The sequence below is a fragment of the Scophthalmus maximus genome, chromosome 21 (assembly GCF_022379125.1).
Source record: "Scophthalmus maximus strain ysfricsl-2021 chromosome 21, ASM2237912v1, whole genome shotgun sequence".
Taxonomy (NCBI): Eukaryota; Metazoa; Chordata; class Actinopteri; order Pleuronectiformes; family Scophthalmidae; genus Scophthalmus; species Scophthalmus maximus.
In genome coordinates this window covers 2,627,705-2,643,607 of record NC_061535.1, presented here as the reverse complement: position 1 = coordinate 2,643,607, position 15,903 = coordinate 2,627,705, and the positions used below count along the sequence as shown (strand labels likewise).

At 45.0% G+C, this 15,903-nt stretch overlaps 1 protein-coding gene across 7 annotated transcripts in view; it reads left to right on the top strand.

Moving 5' to 3' along the window:
* The window catches only part of atp8a2 (ATPase phospholipid transporting 8A2), a 48,377-nt gene that overhangs the window by 11,088 nt on the left and 21,386 nt on the right, over window positions 1–15,903 (top strand). For 5 of the 7 annotated variants that reach the window (XM_035619794.2, XM_035619792.2, XM_035619790.2 and 2 more), the window contains 20 exons: window positions 1,149–1,247; window positions 1,368–1,413; window positions 1,646–1,686; window positions 3,389–3,462; window positions 3,856–3,925; window positions 4,375–4,502; window positions 4,809–4,920; window positions 5,310–5,478; window positions 5,601–5,728; window positions 5,830–5,907; window positions 5,998–6,086; window positions 6,351–6,395; window positions 6,598–6,673; window positions 6,772–6,960; window positions 7,047–7,096; window positions 7,189–7,258; window positions 7,347–7,431; window positions 7,947–8,086; window positions 9,249–9,387; window positions 10,094–10,158. In XM_035619794.2, the coding sequence (XP_035475687.1) occupies window positions 1,149–1,247; window positions 1,368–1,413; window positions 1,646–1,686; window positions 3,389–3,462; window positions 3,856–3,925; window positions 4,375–4,502; window positions 4,809–4,920; window positions 5,310–5,478; window positions 5,601–5,728; window positions 5,830–5,907; window positions 5,998–6,086; window positions 6,351–6,395; window positions 6,598–6,673; window positions 6,772–6,960; window positions 7,047–7,096; window positions 7,189–7,258; window positions 7,347–7,431; window positions 7,947–8,086; window positions 9,249–9,387; window positions 10,094–10,158 (1,893 nt within the window). Of the gene's footprint in view, window positions 1–1,148; window positions 1,248–1,367; window positions 1,414–1,645; window positions 1,687–3,388; window positions 3,463–3,855; window positions 3,926–4,374; window positions 4,503–4,808; window positions 4,921–5,309; window positions 5,479–5,600; window positions 5,729–5,829; window positions 5,908–5,997; window positions 6,087–6,350; window positions 6,396–6,597; window positions 6,674–6,771; window positions 6,961–7,046; window positions 7,097–7,188; window positions 7,259–7,346; window positions 7,432–7,946; window positions 8,087–9,248; window positions 9,388–10,093; window positions 10,159–15,903 lie in introns of those variants that run through there. The other 2 variants (XM_035619791.2, XM_035619796.2) reach the window with 2 other exon arrangements.

Here is a 15,903-nt window from a genome sequence, read left to right as displayed (position 1 = left end):
CCGGCCGTGGGAAGATGTCGGCCTTGGCACAACACGATTGCACATGCACGAGCATGAGCATTGACGGCGGTACTGACATCAATTATATACTAAGCTGGGCCGCGCCACACCAAAATGAGTCAAAAATAACCCCACATAGTGAATAACGTTACAATGTTTTCTGTGCTGCTCTCCATTATGTGGCTAAAACCCAACCGAGACCACACGTTTTCAAATAACAAGGCGACGCAATGCGATGACGTCAATCAATGCGTGGGTCGTATTACGACGTGATGACGTTTAAGCAAGAAGCAATCGTGCCTTGGCCCGGATCTTTTGAAGCAGTGTGAGTGCAGGCCGGGGTTGGCCAGCGGGAGAGGAGGGAGGGGGGGACAGAGAAGGGGGAAGAGAAGGGGGAAGAGAAGAGGGAAGAGTGTTCAGGTGGGTGAGCGTGACCATCAGAACGAGGTGATCAGATGATCCTGGAGCGAGGGAAGAAGACAGAGCAGGGTTAGGGCGCAATGCAGGCAGGCAGGCAACTTTCCAAGAGAACACAAGAGTTTTGGCCCGAGGCCGAAATACCACATGGTACTTCGACGTTCTGGCAGAGAAGTAGCGATCAGACCGGCCTTTATATACTGCAGGGGAGTGAGTGGATGACTGCTTGGATGACAATTGGGTGTGTGGAGGAGCTGGAACCAGGAGTCACGCCCAGCCAGCAGCACAGACTGGCAGGGAAGAGAGCAGAGCGGGGTCAGGGGAGCACCATCCTAGAGAAAACCACAATGTGGACCAGAAAAAAGCCAAAAATAGTTCACAGTCCAAACAGCTACCTGATGAATGAGTCATATTTTCTTTCTCGTGCAGGGGCACTCTGTTTTTTTTCCTGTCTACGATGATCATCACGAGAAGTCCCACTAGCTTCTGCTGTGCTTAGGTGGCTCGACCTGTCTCGTGCGATTTGAAATACACAGACATCGGGCTGTTGACAACAATATCCGTCTCAATAGCTCTGTTCTCATTATTGGTGTGGACCGGCCGCTCTGTAAAGCCTGCGTGTATCTGCTTCATGCAGTAAGAACGCTCTGTTGTCATGCCTGCCTCGAGCTTACCAGAACTGTCTAATCCCCAATGATGTCTTGACAGTTTCCTCTCTTGACTCTCATCAGCAAATCCCCGATGTGTCACCGACCGGTCGCTACACAACGCTGGTCCCGCTCATCTTCATCCTCACCGTGGCCGGGATCAAAGAGATCATAGAGGACTATGTGAGTACAGCAGCAGCAGCGTCTGCCACATGGTCTGATGAAAGGTCGGGCTGTTTGAAGTAGGAGAAAGAGAGAGAGAGAAAGACGTCTTCAAAGCTAATGCGTCTTCATCTTTTACAGAAAAGACACAAAGCAGACAACACAGTCAACAAGAAGAATACAACAGGTATCTGTGTGCGTGCGTGCGTGTGCATCAGCTGTCCACACTTTTCCATGAGTGTGCTTGTATCTATTTGTTTGGTTTTTGTTTTCCTTTCATGGCTGAGTGAAAGGCTCTTGCCTGTCACTCACTGCGGCGCAGGCCCGGCAGGGCCCCGGACAAAAGTTTAGCGGCTATGAATACTGTATGAGCGCTGCTCTATAGGCTGACTGATGGCTGTGTTGTCCTTGTCTCTCAGTGCTGCGGAACGGAGCCTGGCAGACAGTCATCTGGAAACAGGTATCACTAACATCATAGACTTCATCCATGTTGCTCTCTCTCATCACCCCCGTGCTTTCTCTCTACCCTTCCCCCTTCAATGAATGTTAGGAGAAATAAGGTGCAATCTGAAAAGACATTTAAACTCTACAAGAAGCAGAGTAAATAATAAGTGTATGGGCAATCAACAGAGACATTAAAATAATAATGTAAATGTAAGACAATGCAAACAAGGTAAGAAACACTACATGAGCAGGAACGCAAGTATATGTGATAAAATAATTACCAGCAAGACAGGATGATTAATATGTGCAGCCAAGCGTGCAGCATATCGTACCGTTTAAAACTGAGGCATAAACAAATCCCATTTCTTAATTTATACAATTATCAGATAGTTACTTGTTTCTCCTTTACCTGTTGTGCAGTGATCACATATGTTCTCTTCTTTTGGTTTCCAGGACTGTTTTTGTCGTCACTCAGTCTCTGTCGGGTCAGCATCTGTGTGCTTTGGCTCCTTGACTATAAAATTAAACTCTTCCAATTAGTATTGATTCTTTTAGGTTGTGTTTCCCCCCCTCTGCCGAAATGAAAGTATCAGAGAGAAAAAATGAACATACCTTGTCACAGTGTAACGTGCAAGCTTTTTCTTGAATGTGCTCATTAGCCGAGTCCAGCTGTGCACCGTCCTGCTCCAGCAGATCAAATCAAATTTAAATCTGAGTCCGTGTTATGTGGGTGACAACGGGAGGGAAGAGGAAATGAGCCCTGTTCGTTTCCAGGGTAAGGAATTTGTTCCTGCTCCCTCACCGACACGGTGGCGATTAGTAGTTTCCCTGAAATTGCGCCATTTATTCCTCTTAACCTTCATTGCTGCATATTTTATGTCATGACATAATGTCACCTGCTGTGAATTTGGAGATTTTTTTATATTAACTTTTTTCAGAACAATTAAAACAATAACTGCGCTTCATACATATTGATCAGTCACACGGTGTAGGGTCGGAAAGAGTGGTCCTCTGGAAGAAAGCCACGGGGAAGAGGGACCGCGTTCCGACAGCGATAATGCTGCAGTGAACATTTACCCATGATCCTGGTCATTTTGTAGAGTCAGGCTCATCTCCCCTGGTGCGTGCTGGGAAAAAACAAGTCTGCGGCTGCAGATCTCAGGAGATCAAGCAGCCTGGAGAATGAGATTCTGACTGTGCCTCATGCAGCACACCGGCTGTGTCTAAACAACGACTCCGCGTGTTTCGCTGCAGTTTTCTAATGTTATCATCTGCTTCTGTTGTAACCAGGTGACCCAGACAATGGGTTTGGCCTTAAAGTGCCTCCTCAGACTTGTTTCTTGAGTGACATTTTCTCCCAGGTTATTTATATATATTTGTTAGATTGGCTGCATCTTTTCTTCCGGAAATGAGTTGAGCTGTGAACTCCTCATTTTCTCTCCTTCTGTTCTCTGCCTCTGTTGCAGTCTAAAAATCCAAATAATTAAAGCTCTGCACTGCACTGCTGGGCTCACTGTCACTTTATCTCATGTCTTTCTCTCTCTCTCTATCTATCTATTGGCTTCCTATTGGCTGGTCACTTATTAACCTGCCTGTTGTTTCCTCCCTCCTCCCTCTTCCTCCCTTGCCCCTTCCCCTCTTTCTTAACGCTGCTGTTTTTCTGCCTTTTTTTTTTTTAAATGTCTCTCGCTGTTGCACTGCTGCGTCCTGACCACAAGGTGGCAGTAGGAGACATAGTGAAGGTGACCAATGGCCAGCACCTTCCAGCTGACATGGTCATTGTGTCCTCCAGGTCAGACTCTCTCTATGTGTATGTGGATGAGTGTGTGTATGTATCTGTAAATGTGTGTCCACCATTAACAATTGTTTTTGTGTTGCACCACTTTAAGGGCTGCAATTAATGATGGTCTGTTATTAATCAATTTATGTGCTCTTTTTTTATTTTATTGATTCCTGCATAATGATTCTGCATTCAAGCATAATGCTGGAAGTATTGTTGTAAAATTGTTAAACAGTCCAAATAGTTTAGTTCAAATAGAGTAAAATAAACTGTATCCAGCACATGTGTATTCACTTGATCAATTATTTAATATTCACAAATTTTCACTGACTGATTGTATCGACCGATGAGTGTATCATTTGAAGCACTGAAGCATTCTGATCCCACTCTGCCTCCTCCCCACAGTGAGCCGCAGGCCATGTGTTACACCGAGACCTCAAACCTGGATGGAGAAACCAACCTGAAGATCAGACAGGTGTGGCTTCTGTAAAGTTTGTCTGATTAGTGGTAACCTTCTTCCCCTGGCCAGAGGTTCATGCTGTATAAACTCTTTATAATTTGTACACTTATACCCACTGTTTCTGGGTCGCCCGTGTCAAGGAGCTGCAAAATCAACCCGAATGGAAGTCAGTCATTTTAGATTTAAATTCTGAGTCTTTGTTGTTTTAGACCCATCCAATACTTAATACTGTGAGTAGATGCAAGTGGATGAATGAATTAAAGATGTTAGAAAACCGCTGGCATCAACTTTCAGGACTCGGTTTCAAATGAAACCACACATTTGCACATGGGGTCACGCACAAGATCTGATCGTGTGTCTTGTTGTTCTTGTTCCATCTCCGTCTCCCGCTGGTTTTTGTCATTTGCTTTTCCGTAATGTTTTCAGTAAACTTTCCCTGACTTGACTTTTTGGTTTTTCTTCAGGGTCTCCCGCTCACAGCTGGTAAACAGACGCTGGAGGATTTGATGGCGCTGTCTGGCCGTTTGGAGTGTGAAGGCCCCAACCGACACCTGTACGACTTCACCGGGACACTGCGGCTGGAGAACCAGAAGTGAGACACACACATAGTTCTTTTTTTAATTTAGAAATATCTTTAAATTTTCTTTTTATAAGACAGATGTGGCTAAGACAGCAGGAGAAAAGTCCTTACACATCATCGATTTTAAATTTACCATATCCAAAACAAAGAGGCAGTCGGAGGCAAAGAAAGGTTGAGAAGTAACTGTGGAAAAAAAGGGAATATTTTCTTTTGAATGCAGACATTTTACTCATGAACAACCTGAAAAAGAAGGCCAACCTAAAAACCGCATCGATTCATAAGGTTTTGCGCTTGTTTTGCTTCTCTTTTTCTTCCCAGTCCAGCTCCCCTGGGCCCAGACCAGGTGTTGCTCCGTGGCGCCCAGCTCAGGAACACTCAGTGGGTTGTGGGAATAGTTGTCTACACTGGCCACGACTCCAAACTGATGCAGGTAAAAAAAAAAACGCTGTTCTGTCTGAATTCAGTAAACAGAGAATAATGTGCGAAAACATTCTGGCTTTAAAAATATCTAAGAGCCGAGTGGAATTTCCTGGTGAACTTCATAGGACAAGTTCAGAGCTTTTAATTAGCTGTGTGATTAACTCCTCATTACTGGGAGCACTTCAAAGCTCAGAAGTATGTATGTTTGATCTTCAGTTCCAGTGTTAAGATTGCTAACTCATTTTTTTGCCAAAAAAACTTTGAAAATTACTTTCATGTTTATTATTATTATTCATGCCTGACAAATTAATTTAGTAAAACAAAGAATTTAAGGAGTCCTGCTAGCGGCAGTTTTTCCATGTGTGTGTTTCTCACTTATTGTATTCACTCACCTCCAAGAACTCCACCAAGGCGCCACTGAAGCGCTCTAATGTTGAGCGGGTGACCAACATGCAGATCCTGGTCCTGTTCTGCATACTGCTGGTCATGGCTCTAATCAGTTCTGTCGGCGCTGCCATCTGGAACAGGGAACACACTGAAGATGCCTGCTGGTACCTGTCCCGGGCCGGTGAGAACACACCACCCACTCCACAGACTGTTACTTAAGTCTCCTCACAGCAGTGAAGAGGTTTGCATTCATTCGCACACAAGGGGTCGCTAAATGAGGGAATATCGTGTTTTTTGGTGCAGGTGACATCTCCACGAACTTTGCTTACAACCTTCTGACGTTCATCATCCTCTACAACAACCTGATTCCCATTAGCCTGCTGGTCACCCTGGAGGTGGTCAAGTTCACGCAGGCCCTCTTCATCAACTGGGTATGAGCTGTCTGTGTTTTATAAGACATGTTCTTGAATATTTTTACCAGCCGACAAATATTCATGATAACTTTGCTTTTTTTTGCTTTTTTTCTCCTCAGGACATGGAGATGTACTACGCAGAGACGGACACACCGGCCGTGGCTCGGACATCCAATCTCAATGAGGAACTGGGCCAGGTCAGTTTCTCCTCCTCCTCCTCACAATCAGTGATCCCAGTTAATACAGGCCTTCGCTTTCATTGTCTGTTGTCTGTTTGTCTTCTTCAGGTGAAGTATCTCTTTTCTGACAAGACGGGAACTTTGACCTGTAACGTCATGCACTTCAAGAAGTGTACCATTGCTGGAATAACATATGGGTCAGTCACCACTTTTTATTAAACTACATTCTTGCCTCTTACCTCTACCTGTTAAAGGAGACATCTTCTAAGAGAAAATTAGCGTAGAATGCCACTAAATGCACTTTTACACTAAACTTCTTTTAATCTCTGATTGTTCGGCAAATTCACGTCTCCGACTAACTTGTAGTAAAGAACGACCTGTTATTAAATCAGCTGATTGAATTCTTGCATGCTTCTCACCTGCTGATTCCTTTTGCAATGCAAACTCATTCACCACTGCAGCCACTTCCCTGATCTCGACTGCGATCGCTCGATGGAGGACTTCAGGTGCGTGACCTCCGCCTTCCCCGTCATATACTCTTTTCTTCATTTTAGGCTCTGCATGCATTCTGAAATGAAAGTAGTGTGCATGCTTTGATTAAAACAATGGATGTAGGGTTTGTTTATTTGAACCGGCAATGACATTCATTTTTAATTTTTTGGTTTGTACACAGTAACTAGATGTTCTTATACATTTCCTGTCTCACAGCAATCTGCCGTCCAACAGCAACAACTCCACAGAGTTTGACGACCCCACCCTCATTCAAAACATTGAGACGAACCATGTAGGTGTCCCTGAAGCTTTTCTGACTTTTTTTTTTTACAATTTCAAATTGTTTCGGCCCAAAAATGACTAGTGTCTGCTCTGATTGTGTGTGTTCAGCCTACATCACCTCAGATCTGCGAGTTCCTGACAATGATGGCAGTGTGTCACACGGTGGTCCCAGAGCGAGAGGACAACCAGCTCATCTACCAGGCCTCTTCGCCAGATGAAGGCGCTCTGGTCAAAGGGGCCAAAGGCCTCGGCTTTGTGTTCACTGCGAGGACCCCGGATTCAGTCATCATTGAAGCTGTAAGTGTGTGTCTGACCTGTGTTCTTTATTAAAGTAAGAGCTTTTAAAACACTTCAAATAACACATCCCACGTTGTCCATTTCAGAGAGAAAAAGAGATGAGCTATGTGCTGCTGAATGTCTTGGAGTTTTCAAGGTAATATTCCCATAAATGTTCCCCTTCACTCTGTAAATAATTCTCTGATTAAAAGTGTGTTTTGAATCTAAACCCACTGTTTCCTTTTACAGTAACCGCAAACGAATGTCTGTGGTGGTCCGGACCCCCAACGGGAAGCTACGGCTCTACTGCAAAGGAGCCGTATGTTTATCTCATTATCTTGTCTCCAAACTGTTGTTCACACGGCGTTGTGTTTCAGTTCTCAGTCAATTGTGTTGTCTCTTTGCAGGATAATGTCATCTTTGAACGTCTGACTGAGGCGTCCCAGTACAAAGAATTAACTATTGCTCATCTGGAACAGTTTGCCACTGAAGGTAAGAAGTAAAAAACGAGAGTATGGGGAGGGAGGTGAAGCCTAAAAACACTTCTTGTGTACTAAATGTTGTTACTGATAAATTAACTTAATCTCTCTTATTTTGCTTACTTTTACTCAGGTGTAACTTTTTTTGTCTCATATTAGCTTGAGTCACATGATTTCAGTTGAGTCAGACTTTAGTTAAATATGTGTCGGCATCACACTTGATTGAGCAAAATAACAATCTTGCTATTTGACATTAATTTCAACAACGATGACGATGAATTCACTAAGTGCACCGATTTAAAATACAGGGACTCATTTCGAACATGACACTGCACAAACAGAGTTTTAAGACTTGACATTTATTAGATAATTTACTTCAAAACCATCGGTTCTGAGTTGCCTCCATTCTGTCTGCTTCTTTCCCACGGAAAACGTTTGACTGTACACTCCCACTTTAAAAAAAAAAGTATATTTCTGTTCCGTGACCACGCTGATTGACTGTCTTATTCTCTCCTCTGATCCACTCAGGCCTGAGGACCCTGTGTTTCGCCTATGTGGACCTGGAGGAAGGCGCCTACCAGGAGTGGCTGAAGGAATACAATCGGGTCAGCACCGTGCTCAAGGACCGCGCTCAGAAGCTGGAGGAGTGTTACGAACTACTGGAAAAGGTAAAACTCACCTTCTCGTTCTCGGGAGTGACGTGTGTCTGTGCTGCTCTGACCTGAACATAGTGTGTGGTAATCTTTAACATTAGCTTTATACTAAGAGTTAAATGGTCTCAAAAAGTAATTCTACACTTCAAAAAAACTATCTTGTAATGATACATTGTGCTTGTGATTGACGGGTAAACTTTCTAAGTTTACTTTTCATAAAATTTCCTTTTGTAGCACATATTAAACTGAATATTGCGTTGATGGATTATTATGAAATCAGAGAGCTGAAAGAAGATAAAACTCCTCTGTACACACACAGACATACACACACACACTTGAAATATGCCAGCAGGAGGCAGAGTGGCTCCATTATATCCAACACTTAAGCAACCACAGTGTCACTGCATTATTCATCAACCTTCAAGACAAACCCAAAGACTAATTTGTGCTTAAATTGCGTATCTCTTCTTATATCACAATATAAAGGCTCTTACTGCTCTTTGCAAGCGTCGGTTGGTTCCTAAAGGTAACGCTGATGTAGCGATATACAGATTCCAGCGTTAGAGAGTTACTCAGTGGAACATAAAGGTGGGAAAAACCAGGGATGTAGAGGAGAGAGGCGAGGTGAGAAGAGTAAGTGAGGAGCTGAAAAAAAAAAGAGGAAGCAGGAGGAGGAGGAGGAGGAGGGGAGCTCAGACTGGGCGACCACAAGGGTAATTACCTGCGCCAGCCCTGCCAAAAGCCCCATAAAACTGGAGTCAACAACACCGTAGCGTTAACTTGTGTGTCTGTGCGGGTGTTTGTGTGTGCGCCCGAGTGTGTCTAATGAGGGTACATGTGCATTTAAATGCTGAACAAATTATAGCGAGGGGGTTGGAAGGTAATGGGGTTACTTCTTGGCACGAACACACAGAGTTGGTAGAGCGGCCCAAAACGAGCGCCCCTACTAGCTGACCTCGCTCGCTCGCTCACATCGTACTCATCTTTAAATTAGATATGGATGATGTTCTCCGGAGAGAAAGAGCCCTCTCATTGAGGCTGACAATGTTTGACTGAATTCGCCGCCCAAATATGATTTATTTTAACGTGCTTTCTTGAAACTTTGTACCGTTGGCGCCACATTTTGTTCGTCGCATCCCGAATTCCCTCTCGTCACGCTCTTCTGTTCCGCCAACAGAACCTACTGCTGCTGGGCGCCACAGCCATAGAGGACCGTCTCCAGGCTGGCGTGCCAGAGACCATCGCCACTCTGATGAGGGCTGACATTAAGATCTGGGTCCTCACGGGTGACAAGCAGGAGACCGCCATCAACATAGGTGGGAGGGGAGCGCCCAAAAGCGACAAAGTAGACGAAATATGATTTTTTTTTTAGATCACGAGGACGGTGATTGATGTGAATCCAGCGACGTTGCAGAAGCTGCAGCCTGACGTGCGGCTTTGTAAGAAACTGTATGTGGAGCTAATTCAGTTACAGCGAGAAGAATAGCGGGCATTATGTGGGCCGTGAAATGCCAGACGTGTATTCAATCTCTGAGTGAAATGTGCCAGTGGCCAGCGTTAAACAATATCATCGTCATTTTGAGACCATCTTTTGGTATGAATCATGTGAGCTTGCAGTTATTGGTCTTTGCGCGTGCGAGTCCTACACGATTTGTGTTGATGCTGAGAGAGATGGTAGCCAAAGTGCAGAATTGCGTTTAGGCCTCAGACAAAACAAGCTATGTGAAAACATGGTGCTTTTAGAAAAATACATAGAACTTGAAATTTCATAGACCAAACCAGTAGTATATTAATCATAAGACGAGAACAGATGAGAAGATAGAAGCAGCGAGACTTGCTGGACTGTTGTTGACATTCATTCTTATGGCAACAAACACGTACTTATCGACGGAATTATCGCAACAGGCGTAAGTGGCATTCAGATTGTACGTGACACCAGTTTTTCACCTGTGTTTTGGGTCTGAGCAAATCTAATCCCTCTCCCACCCCCCATTCTCTCCCCACCACTGTCTGTGTTCTCAGGTTACTCCTGTCGCCTGGTGACACACGGCATGTCCCTCATCATCGTCAACGAGGACTCTCTGGATGTGAGTAGGCCCCCTCTCCTCTTCCCCCTGCCGACCTCCCTCCGTCACGTCTTTGTACAAGGTGGACAATATTGGGATTTTCTTAGCGTTTTATGTGTTTACAGTAGCAATGCAGGAGGGAGCGGTGGTCTTAGGAGGGTTACCGTGGGAACTAGGGTGTGGTCCCCTTGGCATATCGGTGGGTGGGGCTCATTGTGTGCTTACCTCTGCAGGTAATTAAAGTCTCTGGTGTCCCTTTGCAGAAAGGGATGAAAAGGGACAAGCTGAAAACTGTCACTTCATTCCCCCACTTCTCTCTTTCTCTTCCTCCTCCCCTGTCTCTTTCACATACTGTATATCCACATACACTAGCTGGCATTCAGTGTTCTCACACTCTTTGTACCTCTCAGCCTAATCTGTGCCTCGCTAAATGTACAGGCTGTTTGTGTATTTATCTTCCTGTTAAAAAGTGAGATCTCAGACATTCGATATCTCTAGATCCGATTTACACCCTAGTTGTGTGTTGTTTACATCCAGGCTTCATGTGTGACTTTACCTAAATGGTTTGATTGCTGTCATGTGTCTCAGTGTCTCACATGCAGTCCCAGACTCCCACATGTGGGCTCACACACACACACACACAGACACATACACACACACCACACACAATTGCAGTGTTTTCCCTTTTTTTGTTTTCACGTTTGTTTATACGTGAGACGGGGGAAGATTATGGCTCATAAACTTTAAGCGTAGGAACTGTGTTGTGTGTGTGTGTGTGTGTGCGTGTTTGTGGGCCCAGTGTGTGTTAAACCCTGACGTGGAGACATCTATGTTCACATTCATCATTTTCTTGCATCATGTAAGTCATTGCGCAGATGGTTTGGTGTTTTTTCAGCCTAAAGAACGATCAGCGTGACATCAGAGACCCCCGTGTTGTTAACACGGCATTTTAGTTTGAAGCATGTGTCAAAGGATTTTAATGATGGTCATGATTTAAAATTTTAACTGCACAACCGATGATCATCATGCCTTCTTGTATTATGCCAAAATCTTGTAAAAGAAATTGTCGTTAAATTTGACCCTTTTACAAGTTTCCAAGTGTCTGGACGCTCTCAGACAGTTTCTGGTCAAAAGCCAGGCGGCACGCACGTCCGCTCGGATGCTGAGAGCATCAAGGGGGACAGGGCAATGGGTAATGAGGATACTGAGGATGGGTGAAAACCAATACAGTTTGCACCGTAAGTGGATCAGTCTTAATACGGTTTGCAAGATTTTATTAGCAGCCCTGTCTGCTGTATTTGATCACATGCTGTACAGTAGAAGTAAATAGCTCAACGTCTGATTGCTGTCTGGTCGAGTCTGGGTCGGACGAAACTGTAACAGGTGATTACATTAAAGTAACCCCCCCAATCATAGACATAGAGATAGGCCTAAGCATAGACATAGGTTAGTCCAATAGTATTTGAAACGAGAGTTCTTTTTGTTATGACCTTATTTTGACTTTATATTAGGCCCGAGTATTTTTTTGCACTTACATCAGGAAAAAAATTTCTAATTCAATTCAGTCCTATTCTATTCTATTTTTTATAGCGCCAAATCACAACATACATTATCTCAAGGCACTTAACATACTAAGGTCGAGACCTCACAATATTACAGAGAAACCCAACAGTTCCCACAATGAGCAGCACTTGACAACAGTCCACCCTGCTGATGTGTCCTCGAGCAACTTTATAAATGTCCACCAGCTCCAGGGGGGTTTCTGTCCCATATCAGACGTGGACCTTCCTGTGGAGAAGGCAAAGCACAAAAGGTAATGTCCCCCTTTGAAACAATAAAGCACCACTATGTTGTTTAAGATTTTTTTTAAATAATAGCACCAACATATTTCTTATATGACACTCAGACAACAGGAATACGAGTCACGAGTGGAGTTTTTCATGTGACAAGTCCGTGACCTACTCTGCGCTTTAGTGCAACCCACTTTCAAGTGGGTGTGAGCGCAGCCCAGCAAACATGAGACAGGCAAACAACTTAACAAAATCCAGTTAAAAGGGGGGGGGGGATAATTGCTGGTTCACAAAAATTTATTTGAAGAGAAAACAGCCCGCAGATAATCAGATATTTGTCAGATCATATATCCGATACCCTCGTCTCCATAAAGTTGCATGTATCGTGCTTGTGTGTGTGTGCGCATGGTTCCGCGGTCGCGCCTGTCGATCGCGAGTGTGTAGTCAGCGTGGAAGGATGAAAGCGGCAGTGTCTTTAGTGCTACACTTATCTCGCACTTAAAATAACCTTGCACCGGCTCAACCGTCCTTTATTCACGTGGGCCTGTGTGAAAGTGGAACCTGCAACGTGATTGAAAACAGAATCTCACCTCCTTAGTCGACCTTTTGCCCCCGTTTTTTAAAAAAAATTCTCTCCCACATGCGACACACTAGTTGGTGCATGTGCTGATCTGTGCGGTGGATCTCGCGGCCCAGGAGGAAGCTGCAGCGCCGCTCTCCGCTCCATGTCTCCTTCACACCGCTGCCTCCACATCTGTCAGCACCCTCTCTGCGCACTGGAAGCGACTACACACTGTCTGTGGTGTGTGACAGGAAAAGTGTGTGTGTGTGTGTGTGTGTGTGTGTGTGTGTGTGTGTGTGTGTGTGTGTGTGTGTGTGTGTGTGTGTGTGTGTGTGTGTGTGTGTGTGTGTGTGTGTGTGTGTGTGTGTGTGTGTGTGTGTGTGTGTGTGTGTGTGTGTGTGTGTGTGTGTGTGTGTGTGTGGCAGAGGGAGAACAGGAACAACAGAATTTGGTGTTTATCTTTGTGGAAGTGCAGGAGTGACTTTGTGAATAAAGCAGGGGGGGAATGTTTATTGTACTTCATGTTAGAGATGGACAATCTGGATAGAGAAGGAAAAAGGGAGAAAAAGGGTGGAGGTTTCCGCAGAGACGTGTGGGGGCGACGAGTGGGAGGTAATGCGATCTCCTTTTGGTGCATCAAAACAAACCCCGTGAGCAATGCCTCCTGGGTAAACGGCCTGTGACCACTGGAACCGTGACAAGTGCCATCTGTCGCCTCGCGGAGCACATGCCACACACAGACTGACGCAAATCTCTTCACCCCGTCTCCTTCCGTTTCGTCGACGCTGGAGCACGTGATGATGTGCTGTTTACCCAAGATGCAGTGGCACATGATCACCCCCCGATCAGCCTGATAGTTCTGAATATACATCACGCCCAACTTTCCCAAAATCCCCCTCGCCTCCTGTCACGCTGCCCGCAGAACAACTCTTAAACAAACAGCATCTCTCCTCTGCTCATTAATCATCTGAATGTGCGCAAACACACACACACAAACACATGGAAACACACACACACATGCTTACATTTTGTAGTTCCTCAACTTTCAGGCACAATTGTTCTGGCATTTTTCAATTTATAATTTTTTTTTCTCCTCCCACTGTTAAAGACCACATGTGCGTCTGTCTGTTTTTCTTACGTGTGTGTGTGTGTGTGTGTGTGTGTGTGTGTGTGTGTGTGTGTGTGTGTGTGTGTGTGTGTGTGTGTGTGTGCGTGTGCGTGTGTGTGTCTGGGTGTGAGTGTCTGGCTCACGCAGCAGAGGATGTGGGTGTTTGCACAGATGCACAGTCTGATAATTAAACGGCATATTAAATCTCACTGGTGACAGAATCTGCACCTCAGATATGAGCTTGTCTCTCTCTGCCTTCTCTTCACTCAGCAGTCGCCCCCCCCCCTCTCCTTCAGCCTTGTCCCAGGCCTGTTCACACTCCTTGTCCGTTGTTCTCCCTTTCTTTGTACCTTTTCCCATTTATCTTACTTAGTCCTCCTTTGCTTATTTTATACTCTGCCTGTGTACATTTGTCATAATGGCTCTGGCGAGAGTGGTCTCTTTGAATGGAGAGGGTGGCCTGGATCGGATCAACATTCGGCCTACCCCATCCTTCCTTTCATATATATAAAAATGTTTATGTATGTGTCGAAAGAGATATGTGCGCGTTTGTTCTCATGCATTTCATGGTGAAGTATGCAATCAGAGAAGGTGACCTGTGATATCTCTAACTGCCTGCATGCCCATTCTGTGATCCAAATATAAACCTGATAAAATTCCGTACAGAAGGGCCTGTGGACATGGTTTAAAAAGTGTGTGTGTGTGTGTGTGTGTGTGTGTGTTAGAGTTTCCTCCCTCTTGGAGCTCAGATGCACACGAAAAATAAACATTTAGTTTGGAACTTAAAAAATGCTTGCTAATGAGATCTGTCATAATGAAACCGGTGCAATCAAGGAATCAAGCTAAGCTATCCAAAAATAGCAGGTAATTCTAGCGTGAGAAAAAGGGAAACTACACAGTGCAGCAATTTTTCTTTGGTCTAGTGTTTGTTCTCTTTGAGAAAGTGTTAACAGATCATAGTGGACCCAGCTGTTTCTTTTCATGTCGAGACAGCGTGCTCTCGTCAGAGGGACACAAGCGAGGTCTGGACACGCTGCGTTTAGCAGTCGGATGACTTTTAGACTCTAAGAGCAAACTGGCGTTTGTACCGTGGTTACCTCTTTAAGCTTCTCCAGCTCCCTGCAGACTTAGCCTGGATATTATCCCTGGTTATCTCAGCCGCCACCAGAGCTTTGGCTGGACCTGCTGTGACAAGTCACTGGGATGTATTAGCGCCTCAATTCTAAGCCGGGTTGGCTCATATATGTGACCCTTCATGGCCTGATCTTTGCACTGATTGAAATCTCAAGACAGCTAATCATTGAGCCTCACAGCCCATGTAGAAAGTTGCGCAAGACGCCAGGCATCGACACCCTCAACCCCGAACGTGTGTGTTCATTTACAGTGTTTTTGTACAACGATGTTTCACTTAGGTGCCGTTTACTCCGAATTATGCAGCCGAGGCTCTTTGTGTCCGTCCCTCTGTGATGGGGTGAGGACAAGCGGGGGGGAAAGAGATTTTTTTCCGATTCTCATCTCACACTTGCACGGCATGTACACACGCACAGCCCATTTGTGTCGGTCAGACATACATGCATACACGTGTTTGACTTCTCTATAAAACACATGCACTTCACACACACACACACACACTCGCGCGCACACACACACACACACACTCACATGGCCCCCTCTGCGCTTCAGAACTCTGACAACCTGTAATCTCCTTTAATCCTTTCATTATGTTTTTGTTTTCCTTTCCCCTGTTTGGGGAAAAAGGTGAATACAAACAGGAATTCCGGCGCACAAAGAAAAACACACAGCCCCAGGCTGAGAAAACAAGAGCAGGGAATTTTGGGGGTGGAAGAGGACACGTGTGCGTCGTGGCTATTTGGCCAAGAGGAAGAGAGGCTGCGTTGTTGATGGGGACGTCTTACATACGTGCACTGTATAATATGCGCGTGGTTGTATCTTTACGCATGACGATAGTTTGACAGAAGGTTCGTCTCCCCCGCGGGTCACTGGACTCTCTCAAGCCTCATGGCCGACAATCACCCCGACTGGATTCTTAACCGGCACCAAATTTCCACATGTTTGTGCACGTTTGTGTCTGGAGTTTAGTCTTCTGTAGCTGATTGCCGTGTTATTATTGCGCATGTTTCCATAAACACTTTTCTTTTTTTTTTTTAAATGGGGGTATTTCATTTTGCGTCATTCTCTGTTTATTATGTGTATAAGCTGAATTCCACACGTAAAACTAACAAAAACTGTCCCGAGATAAGAGAGTAAGTGAGCAGTTTGTGATAGGACGAGATACTGTATTTGGG